At 41.1% G+C, this 22,199-nt stretch overlaps 1 protein-coding gene across 1 annotated transcript in view; it reads left to right on the forward strand.

The window, feature by feature from the left end:
* The window catches only part of HTRA1 (HtrA serine peptidase 1), a 68,708-nt gene extending 46,883 nt beyond the window's left edge, over nucleotides 1–21,825 (forward strand). Inside the window, exons 4-9 of the mRNA XM_054984103.1 lie at nucleotides 11,237–11,431; nucleotides 13,421–13,453; nucleotides 16,010–16,124; nucleotides 16,442–16,499; nucleotides 17,947–18,042; nucleotides 21,111–21,825. Of these exons, the coding sequence (XP_054840078.1) occupies nucleotides 11,237–11,431; nucleotides 13,421–13,453; nucleotides 16,010–16,124; nucleotides 16,442–16,499; nucleotides 17,947–18,042; nucleotides 21,111–21,279 (666 nt within the window). The 3' untranslated portion in view covers nucleotides 21,280–21,825. The remainder of the gene's footprint in view (nucleotides 1–11,236; nucleotides 11,432–13,420; nucleotides 13,454–16,009; nucleotides 16,125–16,441; nucleotides 16,500–17,946; nucleotides 18,043–21,110) is intronic.
* The last annotated feature ends 374 nt before the right edge of the window (nucleotides 21,826–22,199 follow it).

Here is a 22,199-nt window from a genome sequence, read left to right on the forward strand (position 1 = left end):
TATGGTTTTGCACATCTCCAGGGGTGGGGCTGAGAGCCAAGCTACAAGTGATGCCTTACACAGGTTGGACACTTGTCAGCTTCCTTCAAGTTTTGATGGGAAATGTAGGCATCCTGGTTTTACAGCTTGGCTCTCCATTACAGCTGCAAGACCAGGATGCCTACATTTCCCATCAAAACTTGAGGGAAGCTGACAAGTGTCCAACTTGTGTCAGGCGTCACTTGTAGTTTGGCTCTCAGAGTTAGTCTTACTTCACCTCTCATATTCCAGTACTTTTCCATCTCCTGCCTAGCCAGGCATCTAGTCTGTGTTTTAAACACATGAGGAGAGGGGCTTATGATATTCTATATTCATAAGGCTTCTTAATATTGTGAGGGAAAATCTGACCACTAACATTTCTGTCCCTTTGAGCAAAAGTAAACTGGATGAAACCATAAGGAATACAAGGCACATTTTGTGATTACATAATGGTTGCTTAGAGGCCAAAACAAATACACTTGAGCAAACCTCCCACCTAGAAGGCTAGACAACAGAAAATGATCATATTTTTTCTTTATTGTTCTATATAAAAGTACCAGGTGCATGAATGCTAAGGTCATACACCGTAGAGGGCTATATAGATCATCCCTGTCCCATCTTCAGCGTTCTTAGTATATCATTTATTAGTAGCTGTTTGAGCTTAACTATATAAAACATGACCTGTTGATACTTGGCCTCTTTGTGTTTCATCTTCAGCAAAACATTTGAACTTTGTGATCTTAACACAGGACTTTACACCATCAATATAGACATGGCTGTTTGCAGTGTGATTTAATGTGTTATGCAGTATCACCTAAATGTTGCTATGGCACAAAATCTTATTGCCTGCCTACCTACTTGGTAGTCTGTTTTCTTCCCCACTTAATTGCTCAGATGTTCACTTTTATGTATTTTGAGGGAGGTCTTCTGATGTGTTTAGAAAATAGTCCCACAATTTATATATATAAAAAAGAAAAACCATCTTCTGAATCCATGGAATAAAAGGCATTTATATATTTGCTCTTTAAAAAATAAGTCTTCATTAGATTTCTCAAACCACCATGAGGTAAACATCTGAGAAGAAACTTCTAAGATCTGGTTATATGTTTTAGGGTCAAGATCATTTCCACATGTTTTGTAAGAGGTTCTTCTGAAACTCAACCAGTTTGTTTTCAAAACTTTTTGCTATTAACATCTGCATGCATAAACACACAGTGTTTGCTTTGCTGCTTTCCACAGACTGTGTACACAGGGGAAAAAAGCCAGATCCTCTCTGGCCACACAAATACTGTAACCACAGTGCTGTAGAAGGGAAGCAAAGCCACATGAACTGATCAGACGAACAGGACGGGAGACATCAGGCGAGAGAGAAACTAAGAGGGCAAAAGTTCGCATTTTCTTTCTAGGGCTAAAGTGAATGGGCCTCAAGCAATGTGCTGTTCAAGAACACAAAGAAAACTGATCATCTACATTTACTGCTGAGAACTGCATGCACTATTACCAAGAGCACTCAAAATTGGACTTGGTTGGAGTCAAATAATCCCTCTGCAGCTTCTCTTAGATGTGCTTACTTATTGTATGGGTTATTTTGTTAGGTGCGTGTTTCAGTCCCTTTTTATCTCTGTTTCCCTTATCTACTCTTAGTGATCATCTGTACTGCTACTGTTCTTCCCCAGCTTGTTGGCGGGGGGGGGGGGCAGGGTGCTCTGTGGCTCATCTGCTTTGTGCACAGAAGGTTGCAGGTTCAAGCACTGGCATATTCAGTTACAAAGATCAGGTGGAAGGTGATGTGAAGGTCCTCTCCCTGAGTCCCTGGAGAGCTGCTGCCAGTCAGAGTAGACAATACCTCCCTTAATAGACCAATGATCTGATTTAGTATAAGCCAGTTTCATGTGCCCATGTGCATGCAGAGCATTCAGAAATTCAAAGACGTGGTTAATTCTGATGTCGTAGGAATTGTGTCACCCAACCTAGGCTGTCACCAGCTCTGCTCTGGCCATTTGTAAATATTATTCTGGCCTCATTTATTTCATTAAAATAAAAATGAGAGAGCAGGTAGTATTTTTCCATTATTCAGAAGCAATTGATAGGTGTGCTTCTGTTATACCTCCGTAATCATTTCTAGTTTATTGCAAACAGTAGCCCTTGTATAAAATCCATCCTGTATACAGCACAAGTTAATAAGATGGTACCAGTTACTGATTCAAAAAAGCTATTCAGTGCATATTGAACATTAAATATCTTCCCATGTAACCAATCCCAATTGAGCAAATTTTGTGATTTTATTGTTCTCTTGATACTATTTTATAAGGTAAGCCATAAAATAGAAATGCAGCATCTCCAAATCTCTGTATTATATTGTTCAATAACTTTCCAGACTTTGTGTATTTGTTGCACTGTATGTGCTTGTCCCATTATGTTTAATATTTCTGCTTTCCTTTTATCATCTTCTAGATCTTTGCTGTTCACTCTTTACAGTGACTTTCTTTCAGAATCACATAATGGATTTGATGTGTCATTGATGCTTCATTTCTACTAGTTGTAGTGGATGTGGGTGTATGTCATTTCAGGCTCTCCTGCTTCTATTAAAAATACTGATCCCCCCCCTTGCATACTTGAGGGTACAATCAATATTTCATTGGCCAAGTCATACTCTGGCATTGCAGTGGAAAGTAAACTTTTTTTCTGGACTTGATATGTTCACTTGCCTATCTGTTAGACCATGAGAATGTATCACAGGCCTGTGAACATATTGAACTTGGAAGTGTATTGTTTTGCTTGGCAGTTTGTTAAGAAATAAAATAGCATTCCCGTCTTAATATAGTAACGCCTATTTAAGTTTTGACATAATTTATCCTGACAGATTGCTGAAGTTCAATTCAGTCATTTCCCAGGGATACTGTTGTTAGATATTTTGCAGTTTGTTGACAGCTAAGTGTGTGAGCGCAGTAGGAAAAAAGTCTATATTTTTCTTAATGAAATAGAATTTTTGCTCAAAAGATGTCTGACTAGTGACATATTTCTTATTTATAGGTCCCTAAACCACTTTGTACAAACTGATTATGTACTCACTGTGAGATGTACCACTTGTTCAACGAATAGAGATTAAAGCCCAGCCTCCTTTCCCTTACTAATGCATCCTTAACAGAGACTGAATTTTAATTGCTGTTTCCTAAAGGAAAGGCCCCTAGTTCAGTTTGGTTCATACCAGTACACAGTAAAGACATATCAGAAATTCTTAAACTCCTAGAGACAGTTCTCACATTATTTTTGATATACTCCAGAATGCACTTTACTTAGAAAAGTGGAAAACTCTGCAGCTGAGATTTTTGGAGTCTGATAGTCTAGAATGTATCCTATCCAAATCCTAGAACCAAGAGCCAGTTTGGTGTAGTGGTTAAGAACGCGGGACTCTAAAATGGAGAGCCGGGTTTGATTCCCCACTCCTCCACTTGAAGCCAGTTGGGTGACCTTGAGCTAGTCACAGCTCTCTGGAGCTCTCTCAGCCCCACCCACCTCACAGGGTGATTATTGCGGGGATAATAATGGCATACTTTGTAAACAGCTCTGAGTGGGCATTAAGTTGTCCTGAAGGGCAGTATATAAATCAAATGTTGTTGTTATTATAATTATGTAAATTGAATGTGTTTTAGTCTGCAGCATCTCCCAGCAGCCTACACTATTATCTCCCACATTCCCAAATTGAACAAGAGTCGGGTTTGCTCAGAGTGCAAGTCTTCTGGGAGCCATGGGAATTACATTGCCCATAGTTCCCATGTCTTTGCTGTGGGGAACATGTACGGCATGGAGGAGGTACTACAGCTTTTTTCAGGCCTTTCTGTTTCTTTTTCTCTCCTGATATTTTTGATAAAGGCTGGAAGAAGAGCTCCCAGGAAATACTGATGGAAAGACTGAGGATCCTAAGCCTTGTCAGGTGGTGATATCGTCATCTCCATAGATGAGGGTCGTGGCATCCAGTCCATTCCAGATCTAATTTGGAGTTGGACTATTTTTAAAACAGCTACTGGATATTTAGCAAAAATAATGTTTCCTCCTGAATTATTTCCATTGTGGAATGGCCATAGGGTTGCCAACTCCGGGTTGGGAAATTCTTGGAGTTGTGGAGATGAAGCCTGGGGAGGGTGGGGTTTGAGGAGGGACCTTAGCAGATTGTAATGCCATAAAGCCCCTCCCCTCCAAAGCAACCATTTTTTCCCAGGGGAACTGATTGTCCGGGGTCTGAGCCCCAGCCCCCAGACTTGACAAGAGGGAACAGCAGGGGACAAAAGGGTGGCAGCAACTCCACCCCCCAAGCCGGCAACCAGGGCCAGAACCTACCTACTCCAGGGGGAAGGGGCAAAAGGCCAGGACCTCAGAGGGGTGGAGGGGGCAAGGAGACACCAGCCAGCCCCATCTTCCAGGGGGAAGAGAGGGGGCTAAGCAGGCCGGAGGGAAAGGGCCATCGCAGGGGGAAGGTGGGTCCAGCAGCAGCAGCAGCAGCAGCAGCAGCCCAAGCAGAGCCCTTACCTGGCAGGGAGAGGGCGCCGCTGCTGCAGCCCAAAGCCACACCATGGCTAGAAGACAGCAGCCTGGCTCAGGAGTTGCTAGAAGCCAAGCCTCTCCAGGGGGGGCTGCCACAGGCATTCTGGGGGAGGGGATGGGTAGCCCCGCCCAGCATTGCTGAGCAGGCAGCGCAGAAGCTGGCTAAGGCAGCTCCTCGTGAGCAAGGCCAGGCAAGCCCAATAGCACGGAGGCTGGCTGGGGCAGCTCCTCGTGAGCAAGGCCAGGCAAGCTCAATAGCACAGAGGCTGGCTGGGGCAGCTCCTCGTGAGCAAGGCCAAGGAGCCCTCAGCTGGGGATGGCTCACACTCAACCCCACCCTGCCAGCAAGGCAAAAGAGCCCAGGAGGGATTAGTGGTTGGAGGGAAACACCTGGAGGAATGCACGGCTGGGCCCAGTCAGGAGAGGGAACAAGCCTGGAAGGAGGGCGGGGTGGAGAAAGGAAACCCTATAAAGGGTGGCTGGGAAGAGCTCTGGGGTGGTGGGTTTGAGTAGGAGCGGTGGAGCAGAGTTGGAGTGGAGAGAAGCCAAGGAAAAGGCAAGAAGGAGAGTGGAGGTTTGAAGGAGAGTCTTGGGAGGAAGAGATGGTGGAAGAGGCAGGGGGTAAGGAGGCCAGGTTGAGCAGGCCAGCGAGTGGATTGAGAGGGAGTCAGGGTGAAGTATACTGCCCCTCCTTCCACAGAGCAGGGTCCTGCAGAATCCCTGGCCCCCCTGTGACGTCAGGGGCAGACTGCCCAGTGCCACGCCCAGCAGCAGCTGCGGCAAGCCCTGACACTGATCTCTCTAGTCTGGAGATCAGTTGTAATTCTGAGAGAGCTCCAGGCCCTACTTGGAGGTTGGCAACCCTAGAGGGAAGGCCCCACTCTTCCTAATTATACTGCAGAAAAATGACTTCTCACAACAAACTTCCAGTAAATCTACTGTACCCAACCAGTTTACTGGAATGAGAAAATAAGGATTCTAACACTGAAATAATGTTCTTTTTATGTTCCTGTGGTATGGGGTCTCTCCTTAGTAATTTGGAAGAAGTTGATTGTTGCTTAGATTTCCTGGTATTTCATCTAAATACCAGAATTCTTTGTACTGGGAGCGACATAACAGTATCTGACCCTACAAAACAGGTGGGCTTCACATGCAGCCCTTTTGCTGTGTACAAAGCTTAGGATCTATTTGTTAGGGGAAGAAGCAACTCCAGGAAACAGATAAAAAAGGGAACACAGAACAAGGCAACAGTAGTCTGCCCCAGGCTGCATAATGAGTCAGTAACTTTGGAGGAGGGAAGGGCACACAGAGAGATTTAAATGTTTGGCATGTCCAGGCTTCTAAATGCTGGAAGGCATACTGTTTGATCCAATGTTTCAATAAAGCTTTGTATTTTAATTTTAGAGCACTAGCTCTTATGGACAGCTTCTTAAATAAATTCTCTTCTGTTCTGAGTAATGTGTACGAATAAATGAAAGACAAATCCTGATTAGGGTTTCCTCATATGGGGATTGTACTGAAACTAATTATTCAATATCAGCAGCAAGAGATGGAGACTGAAGTGCTTGGGGTTAATTGATTCTCTTGACAGTGTTAAACTTCTCACCTATGCTGTCAATCTATTTAAATTAAGAAGACAGCTGATTCTTTAAACTTGGCCTATACTAGTTAGCTTAATTCATACAATAGACGGGACAGGTTCCAATAGAAGCTACACTCTGAAGGAAACCCCAGAAACCTCACATCTGACAATAAATATATCAAACAACTTTAATCACAAATAACCATCTCATGTTGTAAAAATACAAAAATACAAATTCGGTTCATACAGGCTTGTAATTAGCATTGATTGCAGAGTGAAAGTGTCGGCACAGACTGACCCATTGGAAAATTGAGCTTTTGACTGTTATGATAAAAAGGTGGCCAAGAAGAAGGGTTTCCGAAACGAGCATTTGTAGCTGGCGGGCTCGTTGCCATCCGCCGTGAGACCCTATCGGGGGCTCCTGCACATACAGCGTGGAATTAGCCGCTTTGAAAATGTAAACAGTAATCACAGCTGCTTGGGACTCGTCACTTATTCATGCATTTGCTACTCATTGGTATTTATATACTGGACCAATACGGGTCTCGAGTCTGATCCCATTAAGTTTGTTGTATTGAATGGATTTTAGCTGTGCCAAAATATTGTGTTGGTTATTTAATAGTATCTAGGCAATATTGTATGAATTGAATAATATTGTATGAACCGAATTTGTATTTTTACAACATGAGATGGTTATTTGTGATTAAAGTTGTTTGATATATTTATCGTCAGATGTGAGGTTTCTGGGGTTTCCTTCAGAGTGTAGCTATACTAGTTAGCTGCCAACCAATTCTACATGAGTTGTAAGAATTGGATTTTTGTTTGCCTTTGTGGTATTTTGCCTTTCCTTTGGTTTTAGTCCATTTTAGTCCATTACTCTCCAGAAAATGTACATCCTAATGGATTGTTGTGTGGGGTGGGATCATGTCCTTTAATTTTACTTTAGCTTCTTTACCAAAATCTGTTACCTACAGTTATGCTCACCACTTTTGTCCTGATTTAAGCAAGTTATTCTTGCCTTTTGTTACAGTTTTCTGGGTGTGCATCCCACTGGCAGAACAGTGCATGTAGTTTTGGGCACTGGTTATCTGCATTGGCACTGTATGCACAGCACCATAAGATGGGGCATTTCTATCAGCTTTAATAGTATTGATCATATTTGTAGATCAGACCTCTTTTCCTCCACTTCCATCGGAGGAGGATTGAAGAAGAAACTCATTTCAAGAGCTCTACTCTTCCCATACAGATTATACCTGGTAGTGCAAATAATTATGCATAGATGAACATCCCATTGCTACACATGATATTGTTGGCTAGCAATGATTGTATTTTAATTCATTAACACTATCTACATAGCATGTCCTTCCACCCTGAAACTCAGTTTTCTGGCAGTATTTGACCTAATGTAAAAACTCCTGTCTTTTTAAAGAGTGTTGTTCGTAGTGAAAACAGACATTTGCAATGTAAATTATCTTTTTGATAAATTTATATTTGCATTACAGACCAACCAAACCTTATATCGGAAAGCATCCTACAATAATATCCTATAATATCTGTGTAGCTGAATTCAACTGTGTAGCTGAATTCAACTTTTGAGTTCAGCTGGATCTCCAAAAAGGAAAGGGAATAACTCTTTAGGTTACATAAGTAGATTATTACTATATTGGTCAAGGAATAAACTGACCATCTGAGGATTTCAGCTTTAAAAATGTTTTTTTTTTGTTAAGATACAGAACCCTGGTCTCTTCTGGAAACTTTTAGTACAGTGCACATTTTGCTTTGCAAAACCATGTTTTATAACATCTGCTGAGGAAGGGATTTTTGCAGCTGATTTTGTTTTAACCCCACAAAGAAAAGGCTAACTTTTTCCAGAAGGCATGTTGAATTACACAGATGATTCTGAGCCAGCTCATACCAGTTTTGACTTTGATCTAATGTTTCCCCAATATTAGCCCAGGCTTGAAGACTCAGCACAACTGCAATTGATTGCATTACTCAGCAAGTGTTTTATTATATAGCTCCTTTCACTTGCCAAGAATAACATAAAGCTATGAAAGTTGTCTCTCTTCCTCAGGAGATCTGTTATCAGTTATTTCCAGGGCTTTTTTTCTGGGAAAAGAGGTGGTGGAACTCAGTGGGTTGCCCTCGAAGAAAATGGTCACATGGCTGGTGACCCCGCCTCCCTGATCTCCAGACAGAGGGGAGTTTAGATTGCCCTTCACGCCGCCGAGCAGCACAGAGGGCAATCTAAGCTCCCCTCTGTCTGGAGATCAGGGGGTGGGGCCACCAGCCATGTGACCATTTTCAAGAGGTTCCGGAACTCCGTTCCACCACGTTCCTGCTGAAAAAAAGCCCTGGTTATTTCAGACATTTCGCTTGTTGCTACAGTTTCCTTCTCTCTTTTTAACCCCTCTCCTGCCGCCACCACCACCACGGTTCTGGTAGATCTATAAAGAGGGCAGATAAGAGGTATAATTTAGGATGTTTCCATTAAATGTGAACTGGAATATAAATCTAGAGGAGTTAGCCATGTTTGTCTGTAGTAGCAAAATTGAAAAAAGTCCAGTAGCACCTTTACTGTCATCTGATGAAGAGAACTGTGATTCTCGAAAGCTTATGCTACAGTAAAGTTGGTTAGTCTTAAAGGTGCTACTGGACTCTTTGATTTTGGAATATAAATAAAATAACACTGATTTATATTTCTGAAGGGAAGAAGGTGTCCTTTCAGTCAAAGATGTGCACACTTCATTCATAAAGTGTTACATGCCCCTGCATGATTTAGTGTTGCATTTTTATTCATTCAGTCCGGCTGGTGAGTACAGTCCTGGAAAGGACTGCTGTAACAGAGAGAGAGAGACTGAAGACAAGGAGGATGGGCAAGAGTCACTCCTCCAACATCCCAGCTGGCAGATAGTATTTGCGTGCAGTACCAGCATTTGGACATGAATGCTGCAAAACAAGCAAAAAAAACCCGTTTGCATTTTTCCCCTTCAAAAAGCCCCTGCATCTAGCATAATGCTTTCACCAAAAGAACCATATTTTGCCCTTTTTTTAGTCATTCAGATTTTTTTCTAGTGTTGATGATAGGGCTGTACTCAAAGAAAAATGTGTGCAAGTGTGTCTGTGTGTGTGTGTGTGTGTGTGTGTGTGAGAGAGAGAGAGAGAGAGAGAGAGAAGGGATATGCTATGAGTGTCTTTAACAGCATCAAACTTAACTGTAAAAATGGCTGCTTTATAAATTGCAAAGAAGAGGCAAAACAAGTCTCTGTCTCCTTCAATTACCTAACTAGCTGGATCAGTTCATCTGCTAGGCGCCTAAGAGCATTTTCTTGCACTGTAGAAGTTTCCATTCAGTGTCTTCTGCCTTACAGGAATGGCAGACTGATTAAAATGCTGTTCCCATCTCAGGAAAAAATGAAACACAGCTGAATGAAAGGGCATTGAGTCAATTCCGTTAACTGAGAGTTTTGTCATTCAGCAGCAGTAGAATGATTCTTATGTGACTATTTCCCTGAATGAATTCTGTTTGATTAAAAAATGTGGATAGTTACCATAGCTTCTGCTTACATTTTTTTTATTTTTGCATGAAACAGTCTTTTTGGAAACTACAGGTACTACTGAAGTAGTGCTGACCAATTTGTATGCTTTGTTTAAAGCTAGCATTTCCATTGCTGTGACTAGTTCACACATGCATTTATATCTCTTGAGTATGTGACAGGACACTGCAGACAAATATTATGTTTTAGGTGAGGTGTTCTGCTTGTGGGGTTTGTTTGGTGAGGCTTATTCACCCAGACTGTTAATGAAGTGGCCCTGTAAGGACAGCAGCTGTGTACCAAACGGATTGCCATTGACTGCAGGCTCACAAGTATTATTAGCTTGACAGCCTTAAAGTTTGGAATAATTATGCCAAGGATCATCTGGCAGGTGCACACACACACATATATACTTACATACTTATATACACACACACACACATATATATAGGTGGCAGATAAATATTTCAAATAAATAAATAAAGCTATTAGCAGAATACCAAGTACAGCCCATTCCACTTCCATGCAGAACTTCAGTGGCACAGCTGAGCCTGTAATAATTCCTATAGGGTCTGCTTCAGTGTTTGGTCAATCAGGACTTCTCCACAGGGCAGTTCATAAAACATGAGCTACTGGGGAAGCTTAAAGACAGACCTTCTTCTTGCCCAGTTCTTAGCGGGTTTGCATTTGAGACATCAGGGTTTTCACTCACCACACTTGGTAAGATTTGTACATTACTGGGAAGAATCTATGACCGACTCTTCTAGTACTCTAGATCCTATTTTTTTTCTTTATATAATGTTTCTTTTGCATTAATAATGTGTTGTGTTCAGTTTTTTGCCCTTTTAATTTGTTATAGGAAACTGTCATAAACCAGTCCAGTCCTGAATCCATTACATATACATCTTGGATTGTTCAATATATAATTTTAATTTACTTCATAATGACTCATTGGAAATACATATTGTTATGGATCCTTCTTAAAGTTACACAGTCACAGAAGAACAATGCTTATTATAGCTATATATTTTTTATTATTTAAGGCATTCTAAACCAACCTTTCTACAAAAATAAAGGACTTATATTGAATAATGATGAGTAGAGGTGGGCACAGACCAGAAAACAGACCAAAATTTAACACAGATCGGGCCAGTGTAGCGTTTGCAAACCAGCGGGTCATGGGACGCCCATTTTCCATGGACCCCATGGATTTTTCGCCAGTCCGTTTGTCTGTGATCCATTAAAGCTTTAACATTTAAATCCCCCCCCCTGCTCCAGCTGACTGGTGGGCAGGAGCAAGGGGGGGTTAAAGCACTCCCCGCGCCAGCCTGGACCGACAAACTAGTCGGTTCGTGAACCAGTCAGTTCATGGTCCGTCAAATGCCACAGACCACGCACCCATGGCCTGTGGGTTTTTCCCAGTCTGTGCCCACCTCTAATGATAATTAAACTGTGTCTTGATTCCTTTGATTAAGTGTGTGTGTGGCTTATAATGATTTCAATGAGGAAGTTTATAAATGAGGAGAGTTATAACAATTACAACCTTCTCTGTTTCCAGGGGAAGCTGCCAGTTCTCCTTCTTGGACGTTCTTCAGAGTTACGTCCTGGGGAATTTGTGGTTGCAATTGGAAGTCCATTTTCTCTTCAAAATACAGTGACAACCGGAATTGTTAGCACAACACAGCGAGGAGGCAAAGAACTGGGACTTAGAAATTCTGATATGGACTATATCCAAACAGATGCAATTATCAATGTAGGTCACTTTTCATGAAGCTTTTTTGAATTTGTGCTTTTGAACCTACTGTCAGGTTCTGCCATAGGCGCCGCCCTGCCTGACTTCAGCCTTAAAGGACCTTCAGGGAATATGTGGGATCCCGCTCTGTGGAAGGAGGGGGGGTATACCTCACCCTCACACTCTCTCAGTCCTTCAACCTGATATAGTCCCTGCTGTCTTCCTCGACAGCTGTCTCCATCCAGTTGTTGGTCTTACTCCTTCCCTTCCTCTTCCTCTTCTTTCCTTCACCTCCTCTCCCTCTCCCTCTCCCTCTCCCTCTCCCTCTCCCTCTCCCTCTCCCTCTCCCTCTCCCTCTCCCTCTCCCTCCTCCGCTCCACCACACTCCTACACAACCCACCATGCCTTGTGGGTAGACTTCCCTTACATCCTTTTCCTCATTCCTGGCTCCACCTTCTAGCCACACCCCTTGTTTGCCCTCTAGCCCTGGCCTTGGCTGCCTCAAGCAGCTGCACCTGGGGTAGTCTGGCTACTTTGGGCAGCTACAGCTGTGTTCTCTTGGCTGGCTGCCAAGCCTCCCCTGCTCAGAGCTTCCAGCAGCCTCAGTTGGTCCCTATTATTCCCTGCCTCCCTGTTTGTAGGTTGGGGCATGGCCCTGTTCTGCTTCTGCTGCCTTTCCTCCCCTGCCAGTAAGGTTGCTGTCTGGCTGGCTGTTCCTCTCTTGTGCCTTCTCCCTCTGTCCTGGTCCCCTCCTGGCTGTCCTTACTCCCCCTGTCGGGGCTCTTAACCTCTCACTGGAGGGTGGATCTTGCTGGCTTCCACCTGCCCCACCTGACCCTCTGGGGCTTGGGAGCTGTTCTTCCCTCCTGTGGCTGGGGTGCCTCTTTCCCCCCTTCTATTGTTGGTGTGCGCTGGCTCTGGGTGTCTGTTGGGGTATCTGGGTAGTTGTTCCCCAACTGTCTCCCATCTCCTCTTCCTGGTAAGTCCTGGGGCTGAGCCTCAGACTCTGGACACCTAGAACATATTGCATCAACAAACATATCCTGCTGCTTCTTCTTATCTTTAAAGATCTGTTACAGACTTGCTAAGGATGTTGTGTTCTCTGTGTGTACGTTTAAAGACAAACTGCTCTTTGTTTCAGGCCAGGGTAGGGATCCGTGTTGTGTTCCTGCTATTGATACCAAGGAGTGGATAATTTATGAAGTCTAATTTTTAAGAAAATTGTACTAACTTCCTGTAAGTTGGAAGGTTACATACAAAGAGCTATTTTTATACTTCTCAAGTATGAAGTCAGGAAATCAAGGAATTATTGCCTAACAGTCATGGGGACAACAGAGAAGATAGACAGATCGGCAAGAAGCTTTGGATGGGAGGCTTTCAAAGAAGACCAGGGTTGCAGAGGTAGACAATGGCAATCCACCTCTGTTAGTTTCTTGCCCTGAAACCCCCCCAGGGGTTGCCATGAGTCAGCTATGACTTGATGGCACTTTCCACCACCAAGTGGTCTTTACTGCCTTGTAGGCTAGTTTAATCTCAAAACAGAATTACTTTGATTTAGGTACTTCCACATAAGAGAGCTTTATTTTGGCTGCTCTGGCATTTTGTTTGGTCAGTGGCGAGCTCTGGTCAACCTCTCTAGTCAGCTCTTTTTGAACCGTCTTCCTACTCTTCTTCAAGGTCTTGGCAGCACGAGAGAGCTCTCCCTCTCATGAGATGGTACTACAATTTAGAACAGCCTGCCATTTATTTCATAGTACTGTGCACTGATTAATTTTCTTTGCTAACAGCAATGGGAAGGCACTTTTAGGAACATAGAAAGTTCAGTCTAGATTGCAAAAACTATAATAGATATATTCTATCCAGATTCTGACAGTCACTTCTCTGTACAGAAATTATATAATGGAGTGGATATGAAGCCCCCTTGCCAAACCATGTCCGGTCATCTATATTTCTTAATGTAAACTTTTAAAATTAGTAGGTTACAAATGTAATTTGTCTTTAAATTTACAGTACGGAAACTCCGGTGGACCTTTAGTGAACCTGGTAAGAGTTTCCTTTTAATAGTTCTAGTTGATGTTTTGGATATTGCAGACAACTGATCCTTTCCCTTCCCCTTTCCCTCACCTTAACAGAGTTTGTAGGGGAAAGCTGTCAGTGTCTTTTAAATCATTCTTTCATGCTAGTACTGATCAATCATGTGATGCTCTTGGAGTTCATTATTCAAAATGTTTGCTATATGTATCGTTGAGAGTGACTGTAATACGTAGTATATTTATTCATATTCCCTGAAAACAATAATATTCAGATTTTAGATACATGTGGTAAACTGTGAGCCTTATAAGAGAGTATACTACTGGAACTCAGTACTTCCTGCCAGTTTAGTTTTTCATGTTTGCCCATTCTTCACTGTATTAGCAACTAGTACAAATGATGAAAGTAAGGACAGGCTAAGAGTTATCAAATTGATGCTGACCTTTCTGATGCATTTCTTTCTAGTATCTGTATATCACTGAGAAACTACTGTTCTTAGCAACTGAAAATCTTCTGCTGTACAAAGATTCAGGAGGCCTAAATTTTAATGCCTTGATTAATTGTATATATTGCTTTTGTTTTGTTTTCTCAGTATAAATATGGAAATAATACAGACCAGTCTCAAGATAATTGGCAAAGTTAATATTAAGGTTTTTCAAGCACATTATAGTTTGCAATCAAAAATCTTAACCTAAATAATAAGAATGACAATGTTTAGGACTGTACATTAATACAATATTTTAAAAGGTCCGTATCACGGACTTCTCTTATGCAGTACTCTGCAGCAACTCATGTTGATGATGCCTTCCAAGAATTCTTAAAGGCTTCTGCATGATGTAAAGCCACATTTCCTGTCTCTGGAAGTCTTGCAGCATATCTTTACTGCAGCATCTTTAGCAAAATTATTATTTTCAAGAGGTATAGTGTGACAGAATGAGAATATGGGAAAATAACATTTTATGAAAAAGCTATCATTCTTCGCTTTTCCAAATTACATGGAAAATGAATGAATTCATCCACATAGGTTCTTGAGGGGCTTTAACTAGTTTCCCGTCTGCTAGTTATTGCTTGGTTCAAATCTAGGTATTCAAAAGTCCTGCAGTGTTTGATCTTTTGACACGGTGGCAGTGGTGGTTAAAGAATTTAACTTATAAAGCAATAAAACTCCATTAAGGTTACACAGGTTGAACAGTTCCTGTTGGGAAAACACGCTGAAATCAGCTGAAAAAAGCCTTTGGTGAGTTGAAGTGCATCTAGCAGTTGAACTAGAACTTTTCATAGTGAAAAATGCTGACTCATCAGTTTATCACACCAGAACTGTCTACTCTGTCTGGTGACTGTTCTCTGAAATCTCAGGCAGGAATATCCCAGCACTCCTTTCTGGGATTGGAGGTGCAGTGTGGAGATGTGTGGAACTGAAGCTGAATCTACATGCATGCAAGTATATATGTAATACTTGAGATGCCTTGCTTCTTTCTCAGGCTCAGTGTGAGATTTCCTGTCCTTCTCTGGAGAATGGACTAGAAATCGCTCAGACCTTACATTGATAATAAAGGCTCAAAAAACAGGAAGCAATTTACTGCTTTCCATAGTCAGATGTCAGTCAGAGGTTTCACAGGTGGTGAGCTGGGGACTTCGTTTGTAGACACCTGCTTAGGAGTTCATTTATTGAATGATTTTATTCAAAACATTTTAACGCTGCCTTTCCACCCAAATAAGGTCCCAAAGGTGGCAAACATTTAAACATTTGAACATTAAAACATTTTAAATAATACATAAAAATTCAATAAAAACATAAACACAAACCAAAACCAGGGAGGATGGCCAGTAATAGTTATTGAGGGTATGTTAAATGAAACAAAAGCATCTGGAGTAATCATATTATCTTATATAATTAGTTATTGTCAGCGCTTTTTTTCTGGGAAAAGAGGTGGTGGAACTCAGTGGGTTGCCCTCAGAGAAAATGGTCACATGGCTGGTGGCCCCACCCCCTGATCACCAGACAGAGGGGAGTTTAGATTGCCCTCTGCGCCACTGAGTGGCGCGGAGGACAATCTAAACTCCCCTCTGTTTGGAGATCAGGGGGCGGCCACCAGCCATGTGACCATTTTCAAGTGGTTCCGGAACTCCGTTCCACCGCGTTCCAGCAGAAAAAAAGCTCTGGTTATTGTTGATATAGTTTATATATGATGTTTAGTTCTTGGGATCTGACTTTGGTTCCCACAGGCTAGAAATGCCAGCTGTAACATTCTCTGCCTGGAATTGAACCTGCCAGTTCATGCAGCTAACATGGACATCACAGATTGTGTAATTTTCCAGCTATGGTTGTTTCAGTGTCTTGGGACAAGTGAAGGGAGCTGTTTATTGATGCATCTTGAAAGTGGAAATATAGCAAAATTTGTATTTATAGAGGAATGTTCTTGATAATCAGTTGAGAAATGTTTGGATGTATATGACAATGATATTGTATGTGACAATGAGATTTAGACTGAAATGCCAAAATTAAGTAGGAACTGCATTCTTTATATATGCAGCTCACACTTATGGAATTGTTCACATTATTTGCAGGATGGTGAAGTGATTGGTATTAATACCCTGAAAGTCACTGCTGGCATCTCCTTTGCAATACCATCAGACAAAATTAAAAAATTCCTTACTGAGTCACATGACCGACAATCCAAAGGTATTGTACTGTATCACAATAGGAGCTTATTCTGCCCGATTTAGATGGGAGTTCCTAAATGCACCCTGTGTAAACAACTCCCTGTATGTCGCAAACATGTCAGTGAAGATTTTAAATTAAACCTTCTCCCCAGTGTGGTTTACCACATTCTGGAAGCTGTTTACATGGGGGAACATTCAAAAGTATTACTACCCACTTGCTATCTGAGGAAGTCCAGAATCTACCACCTGATGTTATAAAACATTTTAAACAGCTCTGTTTGTGTAAGAATGGATTATTAAAATAAAATTTACTTCTTTCCCCCCTTCTTCAAACAGGAAAAGCTGTAACTAAAAAGAAATACATTGGCATTCGAATGATGTCTTTAACACCTAGGTAAAATTTAAAATTACTTCTGTCATTAGCTACTTCTTACTCCTCTGACAGTGGCACATCCTGGGATCTTTTTTCAAATCCAGTACCTGTATTCAGATGTCATAGTGAATTGGAGTTTGTTCTAGCTGGGAAGTGTTCCATCAAGCTCTGCCCACAATAGGAGGAAGGTGGAGAGAAGGGAGAACATAATCACTGCAATACACCACGTTCATGCCTAACTGGAGTTTTTATCTGCAGTTTGGTGTAATGTCTGAATGCAGCCATAGTTAGCATTGGTGAGGAAATGTGCCCTATGGCGTTTTCAGTCATAACTATATGTGATGAATAATGTCTAGTGGACATGAAGGTTTTTTATACGAGGAATCCCCAACTTTTTGATCCTTCAGACACCTTCAGAAGATGGAATCAGCCACAAAATGACTGACACAGTTTACCTTCAGTCATGAAGATCCTTGTACTGTGGTGGCAGCTACTGCCAAAGCAATGTTCTTAAAAATCTGCACTGCCAATCAAATTTCCAGTGGCTAATCAGAAGCCTTGCTGGGCAAAAAACTCCACCTGGCCCCCACCCACTTTCTAAAAATATTTGGCAGACTCCAGGAAAGGTGTTGCTGGGCACCATGGCACTATGGGCATCATACTGAAGACCCCTGCCTTACCCCATCTTGGTTTTAAAGTAGAGTTAAAGGAACAAAATCCAGGAGTGAAATCTCACCCTTTCTCAGGTTTTTCCTTTACTTACAATTTATTTCATGTTCCTTCTGTTCCCCTCCCCTCCCCCTTTGTCTTGATTTGCTATGTTTGACCATCAGTAGGACTGTAACTTCTCCAGAAGACTAAGGTGTATTTATAAATTTGTTTTTGAGCACTCGGGGTAAAGGTGGGCTAGGAATGTAAGAGCCAGGAATAGTGGGCTGATGTTTCTAGGGCCTAATCCCAATCCTTTATATTCTAGTTTAACATCCAAACTAACATTGCATCAGTGCTTACTTTAAAACGTACATGCAGTTTTCCCCTCTTTTTATTCTTTTCCTGGCAATTGCATAGTCTGTAAATGTTCTTGTAATAACTCAAATCTAATATTCAGTGATTTGCTTGTTCTGTCATTCTGTCATTTATGTCATTATGTCATTTATGTCCTAACCCTAAATTTTCAAATTGTAACCTCAAAATTCTATAATATTTGCAAACAACTGCATTATTAATGCAAACAAGATACACATTCACCACAAACAGTACTTTCCCCTCGGTATTAGTAGCATACATCTTTCTTATAGAAAGGTTTCTTAGGAAATGTAAAAGGTTTTTTTTAAAAAAAAACAATAGAACTAAAACTATGCAGATTAAAAAAAAACTTTTGATTTATCCTTTTTTTAAAAAAATTACTTTTAAGTTTTCCGACAGAAGTGTCATTTCATATTCAGTTTGTTTGGATTTTTTTCTCTAGCAAAGCTAAAGAACTGAAAGAGCGCCATAGTGACTTTCCTGATGTTATTTCTGGAGCCTACATTATTGAAGTTATTCCAGACACACCAGCTGAAACGTAAGTTAAAGGAATCTTCTTGTACAAACTTTGCAACTGATAGCTTGAAGAATAAACACCTGATAGGCAGTTCATCAAGTCATATAAGGAGTGTTAACTAAGGTGTTACCATCTTTTGTGCATTATTTCAAGAAATCTCTTTCTTAATGGGAAGATAGGAAAGAGGAGCTTTGCTGTATTGCCAATTTCAGTAGAATAGAAAGGGACTGGAAACAAATGGAGCGATCCTCTTAGTTGCTTTATTTGCTTAGTTGCGTGTACACTTAGATGGAAAGATCCCAGACGTTGCTCTCTGCAGTTGCAGAAGTCACTGTTGCTCCCAGCTGCTGCATATGACTGTGCTGTGCAACAAGCTTACTGCAACAGCATGGCATTGGACTGGCTAAGACTCATCATACGGCATCCTGAAAGCACAAGTGCAACAGAACATATCCATTTAAAGTAGATAATGGCACTTAAGAAAAAAGCAAATGGGGAAGAACAGCGTGGTTCTCTCCAAAGCCTAAGGCCATGGTACTCACTTGGCAGCTTGTAATTACCATCAACCAAAAGAGCCAAATGACTACTGTATACCCTTGTGCAATAGCTAACTGAACAAACACATACAATAATATAATATATACCACTAGTCCACTGTAGCCAGCTTGCTTTCAGAGAAGGGTTGTTGGAGATGATGGGCCCTTTATTTTGATCCCTGGCTTGAGGCCAACAGTTCAAGGAGTCTCGCAGATAACCCATTCTCTAAGATCTCCAGTGGCCCCTGATGCAAGGTGGGAACCACCTGTCAACTACAAGCCCTACCAGGCAAAGGCCTTGCTCACCTTCCTGGAACATGGGGAGGAGTGCTCAGAAGAGCCACAGGTGGCAGTCAAAGAGTCACATGTGGCTCTCAGGCCACTTAATGGGTATCACTGGCCTAAGGTATCTCTTCAAGTTCAGCACTGCAACTAAAGTTGCCAGTTTACACAGGTTCAGATCAGCCTAAGTCAACCACTCCTATACTGTTGTTGCTTGAATTGCTTTCTAAAAGACTGTTGCCCAGTAAGCAGTTTTTCTTGAGAAGGCTGATTCTGTTCCCAAATGCATAGGACTACAACATGCTTCTTTCTGATAAAGGATAGTTCTTTCTGATAAAGGATGGCAGAATGCAGTTAAGGATTAAAAATGTGCAGTGCTAGTGCCTTTACTATTTGTCGTACTGCTTACTGTATGTGACAGTAAAATTAGCAAAGAAAGAAACTCTATAGGTCTGCTTGAGAATCATAATTGGGAGTTTCCTAAATTTAGAAAGTTACGTCCAAATAACACTAAGGAATATGACATTCATTATTTTAGTATGCATCTTCTTCCAATCAGAGACTCTGAAGTGGCCTATCTGAGATGGGCAGATTATGATGTAAAAGTCACTTAGAGTACTCTTCTGATAGCTTATAAATATGTGTTCAGATTCTAGTGTAATCCCCATTCTCATTTCTATCATTGTTGCCTTGAGTGTCCTTTGTTGGGAGAAAGGCAGGTTTATAAACGTAAACAAATATGTTACAAAAGTAGTTTGAAAGCATGATCACAATATGCAACAGTAATTTAATATATTTACAGTAGTTTTTCATTTATTTTATTACATATTTATCTGAGATAATAATATAAACAAAAACAAAGTGAAAATAACTTCTCCCTCTCGCCTTGGGCATTAGAAAATGCAGAACCTTGAAAAATTTCATTACTTAAAAAAAAACATCTATATAGAAACATGTGCTTGTGTAGGTCATCTCTCTTTGCATGAGAGAAGCTAGTGACTACTCTGTGGTTGCATAAATGGATTATGGTTGGAGGTTGAATCATGTCTTATCCCATTAGCTGGGTTAGTGTTTCCATAACTCACTGGCTGACTTTGTCTGCAAGACGGGACAGGATGATACAGAGGAATGAATGCTGTATCCTCCCCATTTGCCTCAGTGCCAGGAATGTCCTTGGACAAATGTGCTAAGAGATCAGCTAAGAGTCTCTCCTAAGAGACTAGCTAAATCTGCTAAGTGTCTAGCATGGATTTTTCTGTCAGAAATAAATGTTTATAGAGTTAGGGAGGAGGAGGAATCGACTGTATACACTCAAGTTTGCATGTTTTTCATGATGGGCCTGCAAAAGAGGTCTGAATTGGATCAGGATGCTTTTGCATTTTGCCTTTATACTTTAAAACAAAATTAATAACTTACGTGTGTATTTCTTTGTTGTTTAGAATTGAATATGAAGCATCAGCTATATGATACTGTATTTACTCAAAAGGAAGATGACCCTGAATGCAAGATAACCCCCCTTAAAAATGTTATACGCATGTACAAAAAGTTATTGGACATTTATGCAAAAGTAACTGTGCCCTTCTTTTTTGATGGCATACCTGGGGAAAAAACCTAGTCTTGCATTTGAGTAAATACTGTATTTGGCTTCCAAGATCTAGACAAAGTTTTAAGTATACCAGATTGCACTTGTGAGAGTAAAAGAGAGTACCGTCCAAAGCCTAGGCTGGGGGCGGGGGAGGGAATGTTGGATGCACAGAGCATGTGCATGCTCATCCTTGAATCTGATCCATGCTTGACATATCATTTTGCTGCACATTGCGCAGCTGAATAAGACATTGCTAATTAAAGGCACATCTGGAAAGATTGGTTGAAAGGGCCTAAAGGGAATATGATCCACTTCTGAGTTCTGCAGTGGATACATGGAGGTCCTCGCAGTGTGCCTTTTCCCTCCTCCTTTAGATTCTGGCAGTCAACACCACAGACCAGACTGGCCAAACACACACTCTCAGCTTGCTAAGTCAGAGGGAAGAGGCACAATACCTTCTTTACGAAGGGACAGTCCTTCTGCATTTCTGTTCTTTATATAGCAATATGTTTCCTTAGTTTTCTACACTGAGCATACAAAACGTCATGGTCACATAATTTTCAAAATGTGCTATGTTATTCTGTTCTTGGGTAGGATTATGAGTCTCACAGCTTAGAGGTGGTTGTTCTAAAAAGAAGATCTGATTCTTACAGTTGTAGTAACATTCTTCTCTCTTTGTATTTCAGTGGAGGCCTGAAAGAAAATGATGTGATTATAAGTATCAATGGAAAACCAATTCTCTCAGCCAATGATGTCAGTGACATTATTAAAAAGGACAATTTACTCAGCATGGTAGTACGTAGGGGAAATGAAGACATTATGATAACTGTGATACCTGATGAAATTGACCCTTAAGTAGAAACATGGGCTGGATTTCATGTTTTCTCTTAAGAGCAAACAGTGGACTGTTTTTATTATCTCTGTGCTGGTACAGGAAACAGTAGACTTTTGACCAATTACCCATGAGTTCAGTGGAACTGTATTGGCCAATAAAATAATTTTGTATAGGTTTCAGGAACAAAACCGATGCAGTGTTCCAGGCAATATTTCTGGTGTATTTTATGCATACAATGTATTCTATACTGGCTGCTCCTACTGCTACTACTACTACTACTACAGTGGTCAACCTCTGATTCCCTCCTCTTGTGTGCAAATGTATCACTACTTTGAACTAAGATCTCTTGATAGTAAGCTGCCGCTGAATTGTGCTCTGCAGTATTCAGATTGTCTAAAGCATAACTTTTCTGGAAATACTATATTTAATAAGAAAGAAAGTAACGTGTTTGGAAATAAATGCTGGCTTGTACCCAACACAAAACTTAAATTATCCTTCCGTACAAAATCAATGCCGAATTTTTAATACTGTATTTTTCTAGTGTAATTAAAATAATTCTAACCATATTTTTGTCTGTGCCTTCCCTGATGACAATTCATTTTTGAAGCTTTCATTTTCCTCATGTATTCAGTGGCTCCTTGTCCCAAAGTCAAAATTATCTTCAATGCATTCTTGATTTTAGCTATATGTCATGATATTGAAACCCCAGATTTTTTCTGCTGGCAAATGAAAAATGAAGGACTTGTATGGATGAGAGCAATGTGGGACAGGGGCTGCAACAAGGAAGGGAATTGGGCAAGATTCAGCAGAAAAACTGGTAGGACCCAACCCAATTTATGTACAACTTCCTAATTTACCTTTCTTCCGTATACTAAAATATGGATATGAAATACATTCTGTTTAAAAACTATACTTTTATCCACTGTAGGAGCATCTTTCA

Source organism: Eublepharis macularius, chromosome 6 (genome assembly GCF_028583425.1).
Source record: "Eublepharis macularius isolate TG4126 chromosome 6, MPM_Emac_v1.0, whole genome shotgun sequence".
Taxonomy (NCBI): Eukaryota; Metazoa; Chordata; class Lepidosauria; order Squamata; family Eublepharidae; genus Eublepharis; species Eublepharis macularius.